The sequence below is a fragment of the Notolepis coatsorum genome, assembly GCF_963971535.1.
Source record: "Notolepis coatsorum genome assembly, chromosome: 6".
Taxonomy (NCBI): Eukaryota; Metazoa; Chordata; class Actinopteri; order Aulopiformes; family Paralepididae; genus Notolepis; species Notolepis coatsorum.
Genome location: NC_140170.1, coordinates 185,525,844 through 185,546,637, shown reverse-complemented (window position 1 = coordinate 185,546,637; position 20,794 = coordinate 185,525,844). Strand labels below are relative to the sequence as shown.

The 20,794-nt window shown below is 44.4% G+C and overlaps 1 protein-coding gene across 1 annotated transcript in view; it reads left to right on the top strand.

The window, feature by feature from the left end:
- LOC311229892 (filamin-B-like) overlaps window positions 1-20,794 on the top strand; it is a gene marked incomplete at its 3' end in the record, with an annotated part of 367,515 nt that overhangs the window by 249,403 nt on the left and 97,318 nt on the right. The window contains 6 exon segments of the mRNA XM_084315961.1: window positions 509-626; window positions 3,601-3,680; window positions 4,188-4,236; window positions 4,745-4,881; window positions 6,255-6,569; window positions 7,980-8,094. Of these exon segments, the coding sequence (XP_084172087.1) occupies window positions 509-626; window positions 3,601-3,680; window positions 4,188-4,236; window positions 4,745-4,881; window positions 6,255-6,569; window positions 7,980-8,094 (814 nt within the window).

Sequence of the window (20,794 nt, the reverse complement as noted above, 5' to 3'; positions counted from 1 at the left end):
CAGGTCTCCTAAGTAAAGCACCAGTCCTGTTTGTGGTAACCCGTATCCTAATATTCTGTTCATTGCCTCCCCTATCTCCTCCCAATACCCCTTCAGCTTCTGACATCCCCAGAATATGTGTGTGTGATTTGCCCCCTCCTTCCCACACATCCTCCAGCATGCTCTTTGTGTTGGTGCATATTTTCCCTTCAGCTCTGGGGTTATAAAGAATCTGATTATGTTTTTCCATCCAAACTCTTTCCATATCCTCGATCCTGTTGTTGAATGTTGCACCTCGCATATGTTACCCCATTCCTTCCCTGTTATTCCTATCTCTAGTTCTCTCTCCCATTTCTCCCTTATGTAATCGGTCGTGTGTCCCTTGCTGGTCATTATAGCCCGGTACAGTGCTGATATTACCCTTCCTTTTTGCTCCCTCTTTCTATCTCTCACTTTATCTCCCCCCCTTTCTCTCTCTCTCTCTCTCCCCCCCCCCCCTCTCTCTCTCCCCCCCTCTCTCTCTCTGCAGGGGGAGATGGAGGTGGTGGTGCTGTTTGGAGGTGACCCTCTCCCCCAGAGTCCCTTCAGAGTCGGGGTGGTGGCACCACTGGACCTCAGCCAGGTGTCTGTGGACGGTCTGGAAGCAAGTGAGTCATGTGACCTAGGTCAGGGGTTCCCAAAGTCGGGGTCGCGACCCCCAGTTGGGTCGCGAGCCGCCGCGCGGGGGTCGCCAGATGATTTGGGGGAAAAAAAAAATTCTAATTTTCTTTTTTGCAGTCAGGCCACTGAACTTAGAAGCAGGCCAGGCCAGTGTTTCTAGTTGCAGCAGCGCAATAGTTAGATAACCTAGGTGGGGAACAACCAGGAGATCACTGCAACTCACACAAGTTGGAGAACTATCTCTCTCTCTCTCTCTCTCTCTCTTGCTCTCACACACACAAGGGAGCCGCATGTGATTGGTGGAGGCTGGACCCTTACAAAAAACTGAATGAATGAATGAATGAAAACTTTATTTAACAGATTGCAGAATGGGTACAATACAGTACGGCTCAATACATACAATTGTTAAGGGGATGCAGACCTGAGAAAGACGTTTGTCTTGTTTCCATCAGGGTCCCCCATTTTCAATTCATATAGACATATATGACATACATGACATACAGATAGTCAGTACTGCTACATCTATACATTTATGACATACCAGATTTGCAAATACAGTACTGTTTGTGATACAGAAGGGGTCAAGAAAAGGGAGTATATACATTTGACGTAGAAACTGTACATTGGAGGTTGGGTGGGGGGGGTTGGGTACATTGGGATATTGACAACCATACTGGGTAATTTACATTGGAGGTGGTTGGGGGGGGGGGGGGGGCGGGGGGCATACTGTATAAACAAGTAACACTGTACATTGAGGGGGGGGGGGAGGAGACACTGTACAAACAAACACAATTGTACATTGAACTATTGACAAAACCATACTAGGTAAATGACTGTACATTGGAGGGGGTTGGAATGATTGGGTTAGGATATTTACAGGGGCCAGTGTTGAATTGCAGTCTCCCGTAGGTGTCCCTTGAGAGAGGTTTTGAAAGTGGGTAGTGATCCACATTCCTTTACAGCTTTGGGTAGGGCGTTCCACATTGATGTGGCATAATTGCGAAACGTGTTTAGTCCCTTATTTGAGCCGAATCTGGGTTTGACATGATTTGTGGAGCTCCCTCTGGTGTTGTGATCGTGGTATTCACTGACCTTTGGGAAGTATTTTGACATGTACATGGGTACCTTGGTCGTGTAGTGTATCTTGTAGACCAGGCCCATTGCAAGTTGTTGTACTCTGTCGTCTACTCTAAGCCATCCTAGGTTGTCGAAGTGGGCAGGGGTGAGGTGGGTTCTAGGAGTAAGGTCAAGCAGTAGTCTGACCAGTTTGTTTTGAGATGTTTGTAATTTTGTTTTTAGCGCCTTTGAGGTGCTTTGGTACCATGAGGTGCAAGCATAGTCGTAGTACCCCTGAATGAGTGCTCCTGCCAGAGTCTTCAGGGTGTTCTTGTTTACCAGAGAGGAGATCCGGTACAAGAATCGAGTTCGTTGGTTGACTTTTTTTATTACATTGGATGCCATTTTGTCACAGGAGAGATTAGCCTCTAGGATGGACCCCAGGTAGGTAATTTCATCTTTCCTTGTGACAATATTGTCACCCACTGTAACTGAGAAGCCGTCGGTCTTGCTGAGTTTGTTATTTGAACCGAAGAGAATGGACTCTGTTTTGCCCATGTGTAATGATAGTTTGTTATCAGCGAGCCATATGCAGATTCTGCCTAGTTCCGAGCTGAGGGTTTTTTCAACCTGTAACTTGTTCTTGTCAGAGACCAGCAGGGCTGAGTCGTCCGCAAACAGGAACAAGTTGCAGTCACAAGCTGACGACATGTCATTTGCATAAATTAGGAACAGTAGCGGTCCTAGTATGCTTCCTTGTGGAACACCACAGCTCACTGTGAGGGGGGGGGATAGGGTACCGTTTACCTCCACCATCTGTTCCCTCCCCTCAAGGTAGGATTGCATCCAGCTCACTGATAGACTATCAAAACCAATTGCTTTTAGCTTGTCAATCAGAATGGAGTGATTGACCGTGTCAAAGGCCTTTTGTAGGTCCAGCATGACCATGCCGCAGTATTTGCCTGCGTCCACCTCTTGTTTGATGTGGTCATTCAAATAGAGAAGGCATGTGTCAGTGGAGTGGGATGTTCTGAAGCCAGATTGGAATTCGTAGATTAGATTTTTTTCCGCTAGGTACTTTTCGACCTGTTCGTAGACTATTTTTTCCATGACTGCTAACTGCTAATCATTGACGCATGCTAGCCTGTAATAATCCCCCCCAGAAATATCTACTTTGCATTTGATATATTGCAAATATATGCCATCACACACACTGGCATTTAAAGGGTTAGAATTATAAAATTAATATGTGGTGTTATGATCAGGGCTGAAGTTGAATAAGATTGTATTTTTTATCAATTACAAAAAAACTGAAAATCCATACAAATCTGTGTTGTTGCTAATCATACATAATGCTAGCCTGTTTTTTTTAACAATAATTTGTGATGCCATCACAAACACTGGCATTTAAAGGGTACAAATAAAAGAATTCCTGCACCAGAATGCAGGAAATGAAGTCTTTGTAACAAGAAATGTCCTGGTGGGGGACCCCCAGACCTCCCGCTTAAAAAGTGGCCTGACTGGGGCTATATTTCGCACTATATTTCCTGGCCTGAATGATTTCCCCAGTTCAGCCCTGGTTAAAAGCCTCCAATGCTTATTAGTGTGTGTGCGTTTGAACGTGTGCATGTTTCAACCATACATTTCCATTTATTTAAAAAAAAATATATATATATATAATATTATTATATATATTATTTTACCTCCTATAATAGTGGGGGTCGCGGCTCTCTGACACCGTTATTTGGGGGTCGCGGCCTGAAAAGTTTGGGAACCTCTGACCTAGGTGACCAGGGAACAGGGCTGTAACCTAGGTGACCAGGGAACAGGAGGATATGTTTGGTCTCCTCTAGGAGGCGCTGGTCAGGAGCAGAGCTTTATGACGGTATGTTTGGTCTCCTCCAGGAGTGGAGGTGGACAAGGAGCAGAGGTTCATGGTGGACACCAAGGGTGCAGGAGGCCAGGGTCAGCTGGAGGTGGCGCTGGTGAGTCCAGAACATTCTCATATTGGCAACACCTGCCTGTACGTTTAACCCTTTCACTACCACACTACAGAAGGTTAACCCTTTCACTACCACACTACAGAAGGTTAACCCTTTCACTACCACACTGCAGACGGTTAACCCTTTCACTACCACACTACAGAAGGTTAACCCTTTCACTGCCACACTACAGAAGGTTAACCTTTCACTATCACACTACAGAAGGTTAACCTTTCACTATCACACTACAGAAGGTTAACCTTTCACTACCACACTACAGAAGGTTAACCTTTCACTACCATACTACAGAAGGTTAACCCTTTCACTACCACACTACAGAAGGTTAACCTTTCACTACCACACTACAGAAGGTTAACCTTTCACTACCATACTACAGAAGGTTAACCCTTTCACTACCACACTACAGAAGGTTAACCTTTCACTACCATACTACAGAATGTTAAACTTTGACCCCTTAACCTTTGACCCCTCCTTGTTTTCTGCTCCTAGGTGGACCCCAGCCAGCGGGCAGTAGCCTGCACAGTAGAACCCCAGCCTGGTAAAACTATTAACTGTCTTTACTATTTACATTTATTATCCATATCCCAATTACTCCCAGAAACATGGTTTTACAGCCTGCCAAGTTCTATTTTTACAGCCTGTCGAGTTATATTTTTACAGACGCATTCTATTTTCAGCCTATCGCATTCTATTGCTGTGGTAAGAACTAGTGATGTCACTGTCCTGTCCGTGTTGTTGTCTCCTGCTGGGTAAAGCAGACTGCAGGGTAGTGATGTCACTGTCCTCTCCGTGTTGTTGTCTCCTGCTAGGTAAAGCAGACTGCAGGGTAGTGATGTCACTGTCCTGTCCGTGTTGTTGTCTCCTGCTGGGTAAAGCAGACTGCAGGGTAGTGATGTCACTGTCCTGTCCGTGTTGTTGTCTCCTGCTGGGTAAAGCAGACTGCAGGGTAGTGATGTCACTGTCCTGTCTGTGTTGTCTCCTGCTGGGTAAAGCAGACTGCAGGGTAGTGATGTCACTGTCCTGTCCGTGTTGTTGTCTCCTGCTAGGTAAAGCAGACCTCCGCGTGGTGAAGTTCAGACCCAGGGAGGAGGGGGTGTACTCGGTCAGCGTCACCTACGACGGACACCCGATCCCTGGGAGCCCCTTCCCCGTGGAGGCCCAGCTACCCCCAGACCCCAGCAAGGTAGAGAATATGTGACTAGCCATCTTCAATTATTATTATAATTTTTTTTTACATATTATGAAAGTACAGATTCATACCTTCAAAATAAGCCATCACTTGAACATTTTGGTGGGATACTTTTCAAGCTACTTCCTATGCATCATGGTGATTATCACAAAACCTAATCAGAGAAAATGGCCTTGACATTTTTACACTTAGTGTTAAACAACTACAACCCTACCCAGAATGCATTGTAATTAGGGATGTCCTGATCCGATCACGTGATCGGGATCGGGGGCCGATCACGTGATTTTCAGAAGATCGGGATCGGATTTTTTTTTTTAACTTTTTTTTTTTAATTCAACAAACATGACCATGTTCACGTCTTAAACTCATACTGAGGCCTTAGTTTTGGTTTTAAATTGCATATCATCATTCATTTATTTATTGTCACACAGAGTAGAAGAATTTTGCCAAAACAAACGCATTTCCTTTGATTTAATTATACATCAAATGATTTATGTCAAGGATGAGGGACATCCACTAGTTGCAGAACTTGCAGTCACCTGATTTTTACAGACGATGGCGCCATTGCTCTCATGAAGCAGCAGGTTGGAGGCGGAGTTTTTAGATTACTCCGGTTGCAATGCCTCGCTTGAATGAAGTTAACTTTTCACCTGGATAACGTCAACATTCAGGGTGAATGTAATGTGAGAAATTGGGATGAAAAAATTTAAACATTTTAATAATTTTTTTTTATCGGATCGGGAAAGATCGGTATCGGTAGATACTCAAAATCACATGATCGGGATCGGTTCGGGAGCAAACATTTTTTAACGGGACATCCCTAATTGTAATCCCAGCTCTCCACATTGTTTTCAGTTTGGCTGGTCGTCCGTACTAATACAATTGGCAGTATTAGAGGGTGGGAAAGCTGATGGGTGGGTCCTGGGCGTTGTAAACAGAAAAATACTCCTACAGTTCGGTCGGGGCGCCTGCTCAGCGAAGGTAGGATCCGGAGGGAGGTAGTGTGACCTTCCACACGTTACACTCTCCCGGTGAGAATCTGCGCGGCCAGGCTGGCTGCCGGCTGGCTGCACGTGTGTCGGAGGATAGCATGTGACAGTCTCCGGCCTCTCGGACCAACAGTAGGGGGGGGTGCGCAACAACCAGGAAGGGGGTTGGGAATTACGGTATAACGACTAACAGTGGGATGGGAGAAAAATCGGAAAAAGGAGGGGGAAAAAGATAATAATAATAATAATAATAATAACAACAGCTTGCTTTTGTTTCTTTTTGCGTGTTACGTTCTCCCCGTGTTTGCGTGGGTCTTCTCTCCGGGTGCTCTGGTTACTCTGGTTTCCCACCGTAATTATCATTTGTATCGCCTCCAGGTGAAGGCGTTTGGACCGGGCCTGAAAGGCGGCCTGGTGGGCAGCCCGGCGGAGTTCACCATCGACACCGCGGGGGCCGGCACCGGGAGCCTGGGCCTCACGGTCGAGGGCCCGACGGAGGCCAAGATCGTCTGCAACGACAACTGCGACGGCACGTGCTCCGTGTCCTACCTGCCCGCCGAGCCGGGCGACTACCAGGTCAACATCCTGTTCGAGAAGGTCCACATCCCGGGCTCGCCGTTCACGGCCGACGTCGCCATGCCCTTCGACCCCTCCAAGGTCGTGACCTCGGGGTCCGGACTCAAGAAAGCCAAGGTTCGGGACGCTGGAGAAATCCTACCGACATATACTGTGTTATTCAGATTTATGGTTTTGGTTATCCTTTTCTCTCCCCCTATCTTCTCCTCCTCTCCCCCTCTCTTCTCCTCCTCTCCCCCTATCTTCTCCTCCTCTCCCCCTCTCTTCTCCTCCTCTCCCCCTATCTTCTCCTCCTCTCCCCCTCTCTTCTCCTCCTCTCCCCCTCTCTTCTCCTCATCTTCTCTTCTTCTCCCCCTCTCTTCTCCCCTCTCCCCCTCTTCTCTTCTTCTCCCCCTCTCTTCTCCCCCTCTCCTCTCCCTCTCTCCCCCTCTCTTTTCTCTCATCTCCTCTCTTCCCTCTTCTCTCTCCCTCTCTCCTCTCCCCCTCTCTTTTCTCTCCTCTTCTCTCTTCTCTCCTCCTCTCCCCTCTTCTCCTCATCTCCCCCTCTTCTCTTCTTCTCCCCCTCTCCTCTCCCCCTCTCTTCTCTTCTCCTCTCCTCTCTTCTCTCCCCCTATTTCCTCTCATCTCTTCTCTCCCCTCTCATCTCTTCTCCCCCTCTCTTATCTTCTTCTTTCCTCTCCCCTCTCTCATCTCTCCCTCTCTTCTCCTCCTCTCTTCTCTCCCCCTCCTCTCCTCTCTTCTCTCCCCCTCTCTTCTCTCCTCTCCCCCTCTTCTCCCCCTCTCTTCTCTCCCCCTCTTCTCCTCTCCTCTCCTCTCTTCTCTTCTCCTCTCCCCCTCTCTTCTCTTCTCCTCTCCTCTCTTCTCTCCCCCTCTCTTCTCCCCCTCTCTTCTCTCCTCTCCCCCTCTCTTCTCCTCCTCTCTTCTCTTCTCTTCTCTTCTCCTCTCCCCCTCTCTTCTCTTCTCCCCCTCTTCTCTCCCCCCTCTTCTCCTCCCCTCTCTCCTCTCCCCCTCTTCTCCTCTCCTCCTCTCTCTTGGTTGTCTCTGAACACCTATACTGTATGTCTTAGACAGGTGTGTAGGAAGGGTTTAGAGTCGAGTCCCACTCACTGTCTTCACTTAATCTTCACTTAAATAACCAGCTTTATTAAATTCTATGCTTCACTGTCGTCAGGTTGGTTAACATGAAATCAGGTCAGAAGAATGTCGACCGGAATCCCTTTGAGCATCGAGGACCAGGATCATTCAATATGTTGTTCTATGAGTGGTTTTGTTTTACTGGCTGTAGATGATGACCTCTGACCTCTCTGTGTGTCTCGTCTATCTGTCTGTCTCTCTCTCTCTCTCTCTCTCTCTCTCTCTCTCTCTCTCTCTCTCTCTCTCTCTCTCTCTGTTGTCTCTGTCTCTTTTGGTTGTATCTCTGTGTCTCTCTCTCTCTGTGGCTGTTTGGGTTATCTCTGTCTCTTTGGCTGTGTCTGTCTGTCTCTCTCTCTCTCTCTCTCTCTCTTCCCCCCCCCTCCCTCCCTCCAGGTTGGGGAGACCAGTGTGTTGAATGTAGACTGCAGCAGGGCGGGTCCAGGTCAGCTGGTTCTGGAGGCGGCACCAGACTCTCCCTCTACTCCCACCAGCGGTGCTCCTGGTGCAGGTCAGCCCTGTTACACAACCCTGTCACTCAACCCTGTCACTATCACATCACACAACCCTGTCACACAGCCCTGTCACTATCACATCACACAACCCTGTCACTATCACATCACACAACCCTGTCACTATCACATCACACAACCCTGTCACTATCACATCACACAACCCTGTCACTATCACATCACACAACCCTGTCACTATCACATCACACAACCCCGTCACACAGCCCTGTCACTATCACATCACACAACCCTGTCACTATCACATCACACAACCCCGTCACACAACCCGGTCACTACCACGTCAAAGATGCCCTTTTCCTCTTTCCTCCCTCTTGTGTTTCTACTAGAGCTGGAAGCTGTTTAGCTTCTTGTGTTTCTACTAGAGCTGGAAGCTGTTTGGCTTCTTGTGTTTCTACTAGAGCTGGAAGCTGTTTAGCTTCTTGTGTTTCTACTAGAGCTGGAAGCTGTTTGGCTTGTGTTTCTACTAGAGCTGGAAGCTGTTTGGCTTCTTGTGTTTCTACTAGAGCTGGAAGCTGTTTAGCTTCTTGTGTTTCTACTAGAGCTGGAAGCTGTTTGGCTTGTGTTTCTACTAGAGCTGGAAGCTGTTTGGCTTCTTGTGTTTCTACTAGAGCTGGAAGCTGTTTAGCTTCTTGTGTTTCTACTAGAGCTGGAAGCTGTTTAGCTTCTTCTGTTTCTACTAGAGCTGGAAGCTGTTTAGCTTCTTGTGTTTCTACTAGAGCTGGAAGCTGTTTGGCTTCTTGTGTTTCTACTAGAGCTGGAAGCTGTTTAGCTTCTTGTGTTTCTACTAGAGCTGGAAGCTGTTTGGCTTCTTGTGTTTCTACTAGAGCTGGAAGCTGTTTAGCTTCTTGTGTTTCTACTAGAGCTGGAAGCTGTTTAGCTTCTTGTGTTTCTACTAGAGCTGGAAGCTGTTTGGCTTCTTGTGTTTCTACTAGAGCTGGAAGCTGTTTAGCTTCTTGTGTTTCTACTAGAGCTGGAAGCTGTTTAGCTTCTTGTGTTTCTACTAGAGCTGGAAGCTGTTTAGCTTCTTGTGTTTCTACTAGAGCTGGAAGCTGTTTAGCTTCTTGTGTTTCTACTAGAGCTGGAAGCTGTTTAGCTTCTTGTGTTTCTACTAGAGCTGGAAGCAGTTTAGCTTCATGTGTTTCTACTAGAGCTGGAAGCTGTTTAGCTTCTTGTGTTTCTACTAGAGCTGGAAGCTGTTTGGCTTCTTGTGTTTCTACTAGAGCTGGAAGCTGTTTAGCTTCTTGTGTTTCTACTAGAGCTGGAAGCTGTTTGGCTTCTTGTGTTTCTACTAGAGCTGGAAGCTGTTTAGCTTCTTGTGTTTCTACTAGAGCTGGAAGCTGTTTAGCTTCTTGTGTTTCTACTAGAGCTGGAAGCTGTTTAGCTTCTTGTGTTTCTACTAGAGCTGGAAGCTGTTTAGCTTCTTGTGTTTCTACTAGAGCTGGAAGCTGTTTAGCTTCATGTGTTTCTACTAGAGCTGGAAGCTGTTTAGCTTCATGTTTCTACTAGAGCTGGAAGCTGTTTAGCTTCATGTTTCTACTAGAGCTGGAAGCTGTTTTGCTTCATGTTTCTACTAGAGCTGGAAGCTGTTTAGCTTCATGTGTTTCTACTAGAGCTGGAAGCTGTTTAGCTTCTTGTGTTTCTACTAGAGCTGGAAGCTGTTTAGCTTCATGTGTTTCTACTAGAGCTGGAAGCTGTTTAGCTTCTTGTGTTTCTACTAGAGCTGGAAGCTGTTTAGCTTCTTGTGTTTCTACTAGAGCTGGAAGCTGTTTAGCTTCATGTGTTTCTACTAGAGCTGGACGCTGTTTAGCTTCATGTGTTTCTACTAGAGCTGGAAGCTGTTTAGCTTCTTGTGTTTCTACTAGAGCTGGAAGCTGTTTAGCTTCTTGTGTTTCTACTAGAGCTGGAAGCTGTTTAGCTTCATGTGTTTCTACTAGAGCTGGACGCTGTTTAGCTTCATGTGTTTCTACTAGAGCTGGAAGCTGTTTAGCTTCATGTGTTTCTACTAGAGCTGGAAGCTGTTTGGCTTCTTGTGTTTCTACTAGAGCTGGAAGCTGTTTAGCTTCTTGTGTTTCTACTAGAGCTGGAAGCTGTTTGGCTTCTTGTGTTTCTACTAGAGCTGGAAGCTGTTTAGCTTCATGTTTCTACTAGAGCTGGAAGCTGTTTGGCTTCTTGTGTTTCTACTAGAGCTGGACGCTGTTTAGCTTCTTGTGTTTCTACTAGAGCTGGAAGCTGTTTAGCTTCTTGTGTTTCTACTAGAGCTGGAAGCTGTTTAGCTTCTTGTGTTTCTACTAGAGCTGGAAGCTGTTTAGCTTCATGTTTCTACTAGAGCTGGAAGCTGTTTAGCTTCATGTTTCTACTAGAGCTGGAAGCTGTTTAGCTTCTTGTGTTTCTACTAGAGCTGGAAGCTGTTTAGCTTCTTGTGTTTCTACTAGAGCTGGAAGCTGTTTAGCTTCTTGTGTTTCTACTAGAGCTGGAAGCTGTTTAGCTTCATGTTTCTACTAGAGCTGGAAGCTGTTTAGCTTCATGTTTCTACTAGAGCTGGAAGCTGTTTAGCTTCATGTTTCTACTAGAGCTGGAAGCTGTTTAGCTTCTTGTGATTCTACTAGAGCTGGAAGCTGTTTAGCTTCTTGTGTTTCTACTAGAGCTGGAAGCTGTTTGGCTTGTGTTTCTACTAGAGCTGGAAGCTGTTTAGCTTCATGTTTCTACTAGAGCTGGAAGCTGTTTAGCTTCTTGTGTTTCTACTAGAGCTTGGAAGCTGTTTAGCTTCTTGTGTTTCTACTAGAGCTGGAAGCTGTTTAGCTTCTTGTGTTTCTACTAGAGCTGGAAGCTGTTTAGCTTCTTGTGTTTCTACTAGAGCTGGAAGCTGTTTAGCTTCATGTTTCTACTAGAGCTGGAAGCTGTTTAGCTTCTTGTGTTTCTACTAGAGCTTGGAAGCTGTTTAGCTTCTTGTGTTTCTACTAGAGCTGGAAGCTGTTTAGCTTCTTGTGTTTCTACTAGAGCTGGAAGCTGTTTAGCTTCTTGTGTTTCTACTAGAGCTGGAAGCTGTTTGGCTTCTTGTGTTTCTACTAGAGCTGGAAGCTGTTTAGCTTCTTGTGTTTCTACTAGAGCTGGAAGCTGTTTGGCTTCTTGTGTTTCTACTAGAGCTGGAAGCTGTTTAGCTTCTTGTGTTTCTACTAGAGCTGGAAGCTGTTTGGCTTCTTGTGTTTCTACTAGAGCTGGAAGCTGTTTAGCTTCTTGTGTTTCTACTAGAGCTGGAAGCTGTTTAGCTTCTTGTGTTTCTACTAGAGCTGGAAGCTGTTTGGCTTGTGTTTCTACTAGAGCTGGAAGCTGTTTAGCTTCTTGTGTTTCTACTAGAGCTGGAAGCTGTTTAGCTTCTTGTGTTTCTACTAGAGCTGGAAGCTGTTTAGCTTCTTGTGTTTCTACTAGAGCTGGAAGCTGTTTAGCTTCTTGTGTTTCTACTAGAGCTGGAAGCTGTTTAGCTTCTTGTGTTTCTACTAGAGCTGGAAGCTGTTTGGCTTCTTGTGTTTCTACTAGAGCTGGAAGCTGTTTAGCTTCTTGTGTTTCTACTAGAGCTGGAAGCTGTTTAGCTTCTTGTGTTTCTACTAGAGCTGGAAGCTGTTTAGCTTCTTGTGTTTCTACTAGAGCTGGAAGCTGTTTAGCTTCATGTTTCTACTAGAGCTGGAAGCTGTTTAGCTTCATGTTTCTACTAGAGCTGGAAGCTGTTTAGCTTCTTGTGTTTCTACTAGAGCTGGAAGCTGTTTAGCTTCTTGTGTTTCTACTAGAGCTGGAAGCTGTTTAGCTTCTTGTGTTTCTACTAGAGCTGGAAGCTGTTTAGCTTCATGTTTCTACTAGAGCTGGAAGCTGTTTAGCTTCATGTTTCTACTAGAGCTGGAAGCTGTTTAGCTTCATGTTTCTACTAGAGCTGGAAGCTGTTTAGCTTCTTGTGATTCTACTAGAGCTGGAAGCTGTTTAGCTTCTTGTGTTTCTACTAGAGCTGGAAGCTGTTTAGCTTCTTGTGTTTCTACTAGAGCTGGAAGCTGTTTAGCTTCTTGTGTTTCTACTAGAGCTGGAAGCTGTTTAGCTTCTTGTGTTTCTACTAGAGCTGGAAGCTGTTTAGCTTCTTGTGTTTCTACTAGAGCTGGAAGCTGTTTAGCTTCTTGTGTTTCTACTAGAGCTGGAAGCTGTTTGGCTTCATGTGTTTCTACTAGAGCTGGAAGCTGTTTAGCTTCTTGTGTTTCTACTAGAGCTGGAAGCTGTTTGGCTTCTTGTGTTTCTACTAGAGCTGGAAGCTGTTTAGCTTCTTGTGTTTCTACTAGAGCTGGAAGCTGTTTAGCTTCTTGTGTTTCTACTAGAGCTGGAAGCTGTTTAGCTTCTTGTGTTTCTACTAGAGCTGGAAGCTGTTTAGCTTCATGTTTCTACTAGAGCTGGAAGCTGTTTAGCTTCTTGTGATTCTACTAGAGCTGGAAGCTGTTTAGCTTCTTGTGTTTCTACTAGAGCTGGAAGCTGTTTAGCTTCTTGTGTTTCTACTAGAGCTGGAAGCTGTTTAGCTTCTTGTGATTCTACTAGAGCTGGAAGCTGTTTAGCTTCTTGTGTTTCTACTAGAGCTGGAAGCTGTTTGGCTTGTGTTTCTACTAGAGCTGGAAGCTGTTTAGCTTCTTGTGTTTCTACTAGAGCTGGAAGCTGTTTGGCTTCTTGTGTTTCTACTAGACCTGGAAGCTGTTTAGCTTCTTGTGTTTCTACTAGAGCTGGAAGCTGTTTAGCTTCTTGTGTTTCTACTAGAGCTGGAAGCTGTTTAGCTTCTTGTGTTTCTACTAGAGCTGGAAGCTGTTTGGCTTCTTGTGTTTCTACTAGAGCTGGAAGCTGTTTAGCTTCTTGTGTTTCTACTAGAGCTGGAAGCTGTTTAGCTTCTTGTGTTTCTACTAGAGCTGGAAGCTGTTTAGCTTCTTGTGATTCTACTAGAGCTGGAAGCTGTTTAGCTTCTTGTGATTCTACTAGAGCTGGAAGCTGTTTAGCTTCTTGTGTTTCTACTAGAGCTGGAAGCTGTTTGGCTTGTGTTTCTACTAGAGCTGGAAGCTGTTTAGCTTCTTGTGTTTCTACTAGAGCTGGAAGCTGTTTGGCTTCTTGTGTTTCTACTAGACCTGGAAGCTGTTTAGCTTCTTGTGTTTCTACTAGAGCTGGAAGCTGTTTAGCTTCTTGTGTTTCTACTAGAGCTGGAAGCTGTTTAGCTTCTTGTGTTTCTACTAGAGCTGGAAGCTGTTTGGCTTCTTGTGTTTCTACTAGAGCTGGAAGCTGTTTAGCTTCTTGTGTTTCTACTAGAGCTGGAAGCTGTTTAGCTTCTTGTGTTTCTACTAGAGCTGGAAGCTGTTTGGCTTCTTGTGTTTCTACTAGAGCTGGAAGCTGTTTAGCTTCTTGTGTTTCTACTAGAGCTGGAAGCTGTTTGGCTTCTTGTGTTTCTACTAGAGCTGGAAGCTGTTTAGCTTCTTGTGTTTCTACTAGAGCTGGAAGCTGTTTGGTTTCTTGTGTTTCTACTAGAGCTGGAAGCTGTTTGGCTTCTTGTGTTTCTACTAGAGCTGGAAGCTGTTTAGCTTCTTGTGTTTCTACTAGAGCTGGAAGCTGTTTAGCTTCTTGTGTTTCTACTAGAGCTGGAAGCTGTTTAGCTTCTTGTGTTTCTACTAGAGCTTGGAAGCTGTTTAGCTTCTTGTGTTTCTACTAGAGCTGGAAGCTGTTTAGCTTCTTGTGTTTCTACTAGAGCTGGAAGCTGTTTAGCTTCTTGTGTTTCTACTAGAGCTGGAAGCTGTTTAGCTTCTTGTGTTTCTACTAGAGCTGGAAGCAGTTTGGCTTCTTGTGTTTCTACTAGAGCTGGAAGCTGTTTAGCTTCTTGTGTTTCTACTAGAGCTGGAAGCTGTTTAGCTTCTTGTGTTTCTACTAGAGCTGGAAGCTGTTTAGCTTCTTGTGTTTCTACTAGAGCTGGAAGCTGTTAAGCTTCTTGTGTTTCTACTAGAGCTGGAAGCTGTTTAGCTTCTTGTGTTTCTACTAGAGCTGGAAGCTGTTTAGCTTCATGTGTTTCTACTAGAGCTGGAAGCTGTTTAGCTTGTGTTTCTACTAGAGCTGGAAGCTGTTTAGCTTCTTGTGTTTCTACTAGAGCTGGAAGCTGTTTGGCTTCATGTTTCTACTAGAGCTGGAAGCTGTTTAGCTTCTTGTGTTTCTACTAGAGCTGGAAGCTGTTTAGCTTCTTGTGTTTCTACTAGAGCTGGAAGCTGTCTGGCTTGTGTTTCTACTAGAGCTGGAAGCTGTTTAGCTTCATGTTTCTACTAGAGCTGGAAGCTGTTTGGCTTCATGTTTCTACTAGAGCTGGAAGCTGTTTAGCTTCTTGTGTTTCTACTAGAGCTGGAAGCTGTTTAGCTTCTTGTGTTTCTACTAGAGCTGGAAGCTGTTTAGCTTCATGTTTCTACTAGAGCTGGAAGCTGTTTAGCTTCATGTGTTTCTACTAGAGCTGGAAGCTGTTTAGCTTCATGTGTTTCTACTAGAGCTGGAAGCTGTTTAGCTTCTTGTGTTTCTACTAGAGCTGGAAGCTGTTTAGCTTCTTGTGTTTCTACTAGAGCTGGAAGCTGTTTAGCTTCATGTTTCTACTAGAGCTGGAAGCTGTTTAGCTTCATGTTTCTACTAGAGCTGGAAGCTGTTTGGCTTCTTGTGTTTCTACTAGAGCTGGAAGCTGTTTAGCTTATTGTGTTTCTACTAGAGCTGGACGCTGTTTAGCTTCTTGTGTTTCTACTAGAGCTGGAAGCTGTTTAGCTTCATGTTTCTACTAGAGCTGGAAGCTGTTTAGCTTCTTGTGTTTCTACTAGAGCTGGAAGCTGTTTGGCTTCTTGTGTTTCTACTAGAGCTGGAAGCTGTTTAGCTTCATGTTTCTACTAGAGCTGGAAGCTGTTTGGCTTCTTGTGTTTCTACTAGAGCTGGAAGCTGTTTAGCTTCATGTTTCTACTAGAGCTGGAAGCTGTTTAGCTTCTTGTGTTTCTACTAGAGCTGGAAGCTGTTTAGCTTCATGTGTTTCTACTAGAGCTGGAAGCTGTTTAGCTTCTTGTGTTTCTACTAGAGCTGGAAGCTGTTTAGCTTCTTGTGTTTCTACTAGAGCTGGAAGCTGTTTGGCTTCTTGTGTTTCTACTAGAGCTGGAAGCTGTTTGGCTTCTTGTGTTTCTACTAGAGCTGGAAGCTGTTTAGCTTCTTGTGTTTCTACTAGAGCTGGAAGCTGTTTAGCTTCATGTTTCTACTAGAGCTGGAAGCTGTTTGGCTTCTTGTGTTTCTACTAGAGCTGGAAGCTGTTTGGCTTCTTGTGTTTCTACTAGAGCTGGAAGCTGTTTAGCTTCTTGTGTTTCTACTAGAGCTGGAAGCTGTTTAGCTTCTTGTGTTTCTACTAGAGCTGGAAGCTGTTTAGCTTCATGTGTTTCTACTAGAGCTGGAAGCTGTTTAGCTTCTTGTGTTTCTACTAGAGCTGGAAGCTGTTTAGCTTCTTGTGTTTCTACTAGAGCTGGAAGCTGTTTGGCTTCTTGTGTTTCTACTAGAGCTGGAAGCTGTTTAGCTTCATGTTTCTACTAGAGCTGGAAGCTGTTTAGCTTCTTGTGTTTCTACTAGAGCTGGAAGCTGTTTAGCTTCTTGTGTTTCTACTAGAGCTGGAAGCTGTTTAGCTTCTTGTGTTTCTACTAGAGCTGGAAGCTGTTTAGCTTCATGTTTCTACTAGAGCTGGAAGCTGTTTAGCTTCTTGTGTTTCTACTAGAGCTGGAAGCTGTTTGGCTTCTTGTGTTTCTACTAGAGCTGGAAGCTGTTTGGCTTCTTGTGTTTCTACTAGAGCTGGAAGCTGTTTAGCTGCATGTGTTTCTACTAGAGCTGGAAGCTGTTTGGCTTCTTGTGTTTCTACTAGAGCTGGAAGCTGTTTAGCTTCTTGTGTTTCTACTAGAGCTGGAAGCTGTTTAGCTTCTTGTGTTTCTACTAGAGCTGGAAGCTGTTTAGCTTCTTGTGTTTCTACTAGAGCTGGAAGCTGTTTGGCTTCTTGTGTTTCTACTAGAGCTGGAAGCTGTTTAGCTTCATGTTTCTACTAGAGCTGGAATCTGTTTAGCTTCTTGTGTTTCTACTAGAGCTGGAAGCTGTTTGGCTTCTTGTGTTTCTACTAGAGCTGGAAGCTGTTTAGCTTCATGTTTCTACTAGAGCTGGAAGCTGTTTAGCTTCTTGTGTTTCTACTAGAGCTGGAAGCTGTTTAGCTTCTTGTGTTTCTACTAGAGCTGGAAGCTGTTTGGCTTCTTGTGTTTCTACTAGAGCTGGAAGCTGTTTAGCTTCTTGTGTTTCAACTAGAGCTGGAAGCTGTTTAGCTTCATGTTTCTACTAGAGCTGGAAGCTGTTTAGCTTCTTGTGTTTCTACTAGAGCTGGAAGCTGTTTGGCTTCTTGTGTTTCTACTAGAGCTGGAAGCTGTTTAGCTTCTTGTGTTTCTACTAGAGCTGGAAGCTGTTTGGCTTCTTGTGTTTCTACTAGAGCTGGAAGCTGTTTGGCTTCTTGTGTTTCTACTAGAGCTGGACGCTGTTTAGCTTCATGTGTTTCTACTAGAGCTGGAAGCTGTTTAGCTTCTTGTGTTTCTACTAGAGCTGGAAGCTGTTTAGCTTCTTGTGTTTCTACTAGAGCTGGAAGCTGTTTAGCTTCATGTTTCTACTAGAGCTGGAAGCTGTTTAGCTTCATGTTTCTACTAGAGCTGGAAGCTGTTTAGCTTCATGTTTCTACTAGAGCTGGAAGCTGTTTAGCTTCTTGTGTTTCTACTAGAGCTGGAAGCTGTTTAGCTTCATGTTTCTACTAGAGCTGGAAGCTGTTTAGCTTCTTGTGTTTCTACTAGAGCTGGAAGCTGTTTAGCTTCATGTTTCTACTAGAGCTGGAAGCTGTTTGGCTTCTTGTGTTTCTACTAGAGCTGGAAGCTGTTTAGCTTCATGTTTCTACTAGAGCTGGAAGCTGTTTAGCTTCATGTTTCTACTAGAGCTGGAAGCTGTTTAGCTTCATGTTTCTACTAGAGCTGGAAGCTGTTTAGCTTCTTGTGTTTCTACTAGAGCTGGAAGCTGTTTAGCTTCTTGTGTTTCTACTAGAGCTGGAAGCTGTTTAGCTTCTTGTGTTTCTACTAGAGCTGGAAGCTGTTTAGCTTCATGTGTTTCTACTAGAGCTGGAAGCTGTTTAGCTTCTTGTGTTTCTACTAGACCTGGAAGCTGTTTAGCTTCTTGTGTTTCTACTAGAGCTGGAAGCTGTTTAGCTTCATGTTTCTACTAGAGCTGGAAGCTGTTTAGCTTCATGTGTTTCTACTAGAGCTGGAAGCTGTTTAGCTTGTGTTTCTACTAGAGCTGGAAGCTGTTTGGCTTCTTGTGTTTCTACTAGAGCTGGAAGCTGTTTAGCTTCTTGTGTTTCTACTAGAGCTGGAAGCTGTTTACCTTCATGTGTTTCTACTAGAGCTGGAAGCTGTTTGGCTTCTTGTGTTTCTACTAGAGCTGGAAGCTGTTTAGCTTCTTGTGTTTCTACTAGAGCTGGAAGCTGTTTAGCTTCTTGTGTTTCTACTAGAGCTGGAAGCTGTTTAGCTTCTTGTGTTTCTACTAGAGCTGGAAGCTGTTTAGCTTCTTGTGTTTCTACTAGAGCTGGAAGCTGTTTAGCTTCATGTTTCTACTAGAGCTGGAAGCTGTTTAGCTTCATGTTTCTACTAGAGCTGGAAGCTGTTTAGCTTCATGTTTCTACTAGAGCTGGAAGCTGTTTAGCTTCATGTTTCTACTAGAGCTGGAAGCTGTTTAGCTTCATGTTTCTACTAGAGCTGGAAGCTGTTTAGCTTCTTGTGTTTCTACTAGAGCTGGAAGCTGTTTGGCTTCTTGTGTTTCTACTAGAGCTGGAAGCTGTTTAGCTTCTTGTGTTTCTACTAGAGCTGGAAGTTGTTTAGCTTCTTGTGTTTCTACTAGAGCTGGAAGCTGTTTAGCTTCTTGTGTTTCTACTAGAGCTGGAAGCAGTTTAGCTTCTTGTGTTTCTACTAGAGCTGGAAGCTGTTTAGCTTCTTGTGTTTCTACTAGAGCTGGAAGCTGTTTAGCTTCTTGTGTTTCTACTAGAGCTGGAAGCTGTTTGGCTTCTTGTGTTTCTACTAGAGCTGGAAGCTGTTTGGCTTCTTGTGTTTCTACTAGAGCTGGAAGCTGTTTAGCTTCTTGTGTTTCTACTAGAGCTGGAAGCTGTTTAGCTTCTTGTGTTTCTACTAGAGCTGGAAGCTGTTTGGCTTCTTGTGTTTCTACTAGAGCTGGAAGCTGTTTAGCTTCATGTGTTTCTACTAGAGCTGGAAGCTGTTTAGCTTCTTGTGTTTCTACTAGAGCTGGAAGCTGTTTAGCTTCTTGTGTTTCTACTAGAGCTGGAAGCTGTTTAGCTTCATGTTTCTACTAGAGCTGGACGCTGTTTGGCTTCTTGTGTTTCTACTAGAGCTGGAAGCTGTTTAGCTTCATGTGTTTCTACTAGAGCTGGAAGCTGTTTGGCTTCTTGTGTTTCTACTAGAGCTGGAAGCTGTTTAGCTTCTTGTGTTTCTACTAGAGCTGGAAGCTGTTTAGCTTCTTGTGTTTCTACTAGAGCTGGAAGCTGTTTAGCTTCTAGTGTTTCTACTAGAGCTGGAAGCTGTTTAGCTTCTTGTGTTTCTACTAGAGCTGGAAGCTGTTTAGCTTCATGTTTCTACTAGAGCTGGAAGCTGTTTAGCTTCATGTTTCTACTAGAGCTGGAAGCTGTTTAGCTTCATGTTTCTACTAGAGCTGGAAGCTGTTTAGCTTCATGTTTCTACTAGAGCTGGAAGCTGTTTAGCTTCATGTTTCTACTAGAGCTGGAAGCTGTTTAGCTTCTTGTGTTTCTACTAGAGCTGGAAGCTGTTTGGCTTCTTGTGTTTCTACTAGAGCTGGAAGCTGTTTAGCTTCTTGTGTTTCTACTAGAGCTGGAAGTTGTTTAGCTTCTTGTGTTTCTACTAGAGCTGGAAGCTGTTTAGCTTCTTGTGTTTCTACTAGAGCTGGAAGCAGTTTAGCTTCTTGTGTTTCTACTAGAGCTGGAAGCTGTTTAGCTTCTTGTGTTTCTACTAGAGCTGGAAGCTGTTTAGCTTCTTGTGTTTCTACTAGAGCTGGAAGCTGTTTGGCTTCTTGTGTTTCTACTAGAGCTGGAAGCTGTTTGGCTTCTTGTGTTTCTACTAGAGCTGGAAGCTGTTTAGCTTCTTGTGTTTCTACTAGAGCTGGAAGCTGTTTAGCTTCTTGTGTTTCTACTAGAGCTGGAAGCTGTTTGGCTTCTTGTGTTTCTACTAGAGCTGGAAGCTGTTTAGCTTCATGTGTTTCTACTAGAGCTGGAAGCTGTTTAGCTTCTTGTGTTTCTACTAGAGCTGGAAGCTGTTTAGCTTCATGTTTCTACTAGAGCTGGACGCTGTTTGGCTTCTTGTGTTTCTACTAGAGCTGGAAGCTGTTTAGCTTCATGTTTCTACTAGACCTGGAAGCTGTTTGGCTTCTTGTGTTTCTACTAGAGCTGGAAGCTGTTTAGCTTCTTGTGTTTCTACTAGAGCTGGAAGCTGTTTAGCTTCTTGTGTTTCTACTAGAGCTGGAAGCTGGTTAGCTTCTTGTGTTTCTACTAGAGCTGGAAGCTGTTTAGCTTCATGTGTTTCTACTAGAGCTGGAAGCTGTTTAGCTTCTTGTGTTTCTACTAGAGCTGGAAGCTGTTTAGCTTCTTGTGTTTCTACTAGAGCTGGAAGCTGTTTGGCTTCTTGTGTTTCTACTAGAGCTGGAAGCTGTTTAGCTTCTTGTGTTTCTACTAGACCTGGAAGCTGTTTAGCTTCTTGTGTTTCTACTAGAGCTGGAAGCTGTTTAGCTTCTTGTGTTTCTACTAGAGCTCGAAGCTGTTTAGCTTCTTGTGTTTCTACTAGAGCTCGAAGCTGTTTAGCTTCATGTTTCTACTAGAGCTGGAAGCTGTTTAGCTTCTTGTGATTCTACTAGAGCTGGAAGCTGTTTAGCTTCTTGTGTTTCTACTAGAGCTGGAAGCTGTTTAGCTTCTTGTGTTTCTACTAGAGCTGGAAGCTGTTTAGCTTCATGTTTCTACTAGAGCTGGAAGCTGTTTAGCTTCTTGTGTTTCTACTAGAGCTGGAAGCTGTTTGGCTTCTTGTGTTTCTACTAGAGCTGGAAGCTGTTTAGCTTCTTGTGTTTCTACTAGAGCTGGAAGCTGTTTAGCTTCTTGTGTTTCTACTAGAGCTGGAAGCTGTTTGGCTTCTTGTGTTTCTACTAGAGCTGGAAGCTGTTTAGCTTCTTGTGTTTCTACTAGAGCTGGAAGCTGTTTAGCTTCTTGTGTTTCTACTAGAGCTGGAAGCTGTTTAGCTTCTTGTGTTTCTACTAGAGCTGGAAGCTGTTTAGCTTCTTGTGTTTCTACTAGAGCTGGAAGCTGTTTGGCTTCTTGTGTTTCTACTAGAGCTGGAAGCTGTTTAGCTTCTTGTGTTTCTACTAGAGCTGGAAGCTGTTTAGCTTCTTGTGTTTCTACTAGAGCTGGAAGCTGTTTAGCTTCTTGTGTTTCTACTAGAGCTGGAAGCTGTTTAGCTTCTTGTGTTTCTACTAGAGCTGGAAGCTGTTTAGCTTCTTGTGTTTCTACTAGAGCTGGAAGCTGTTTGGCTTCTTGTGTTTCTA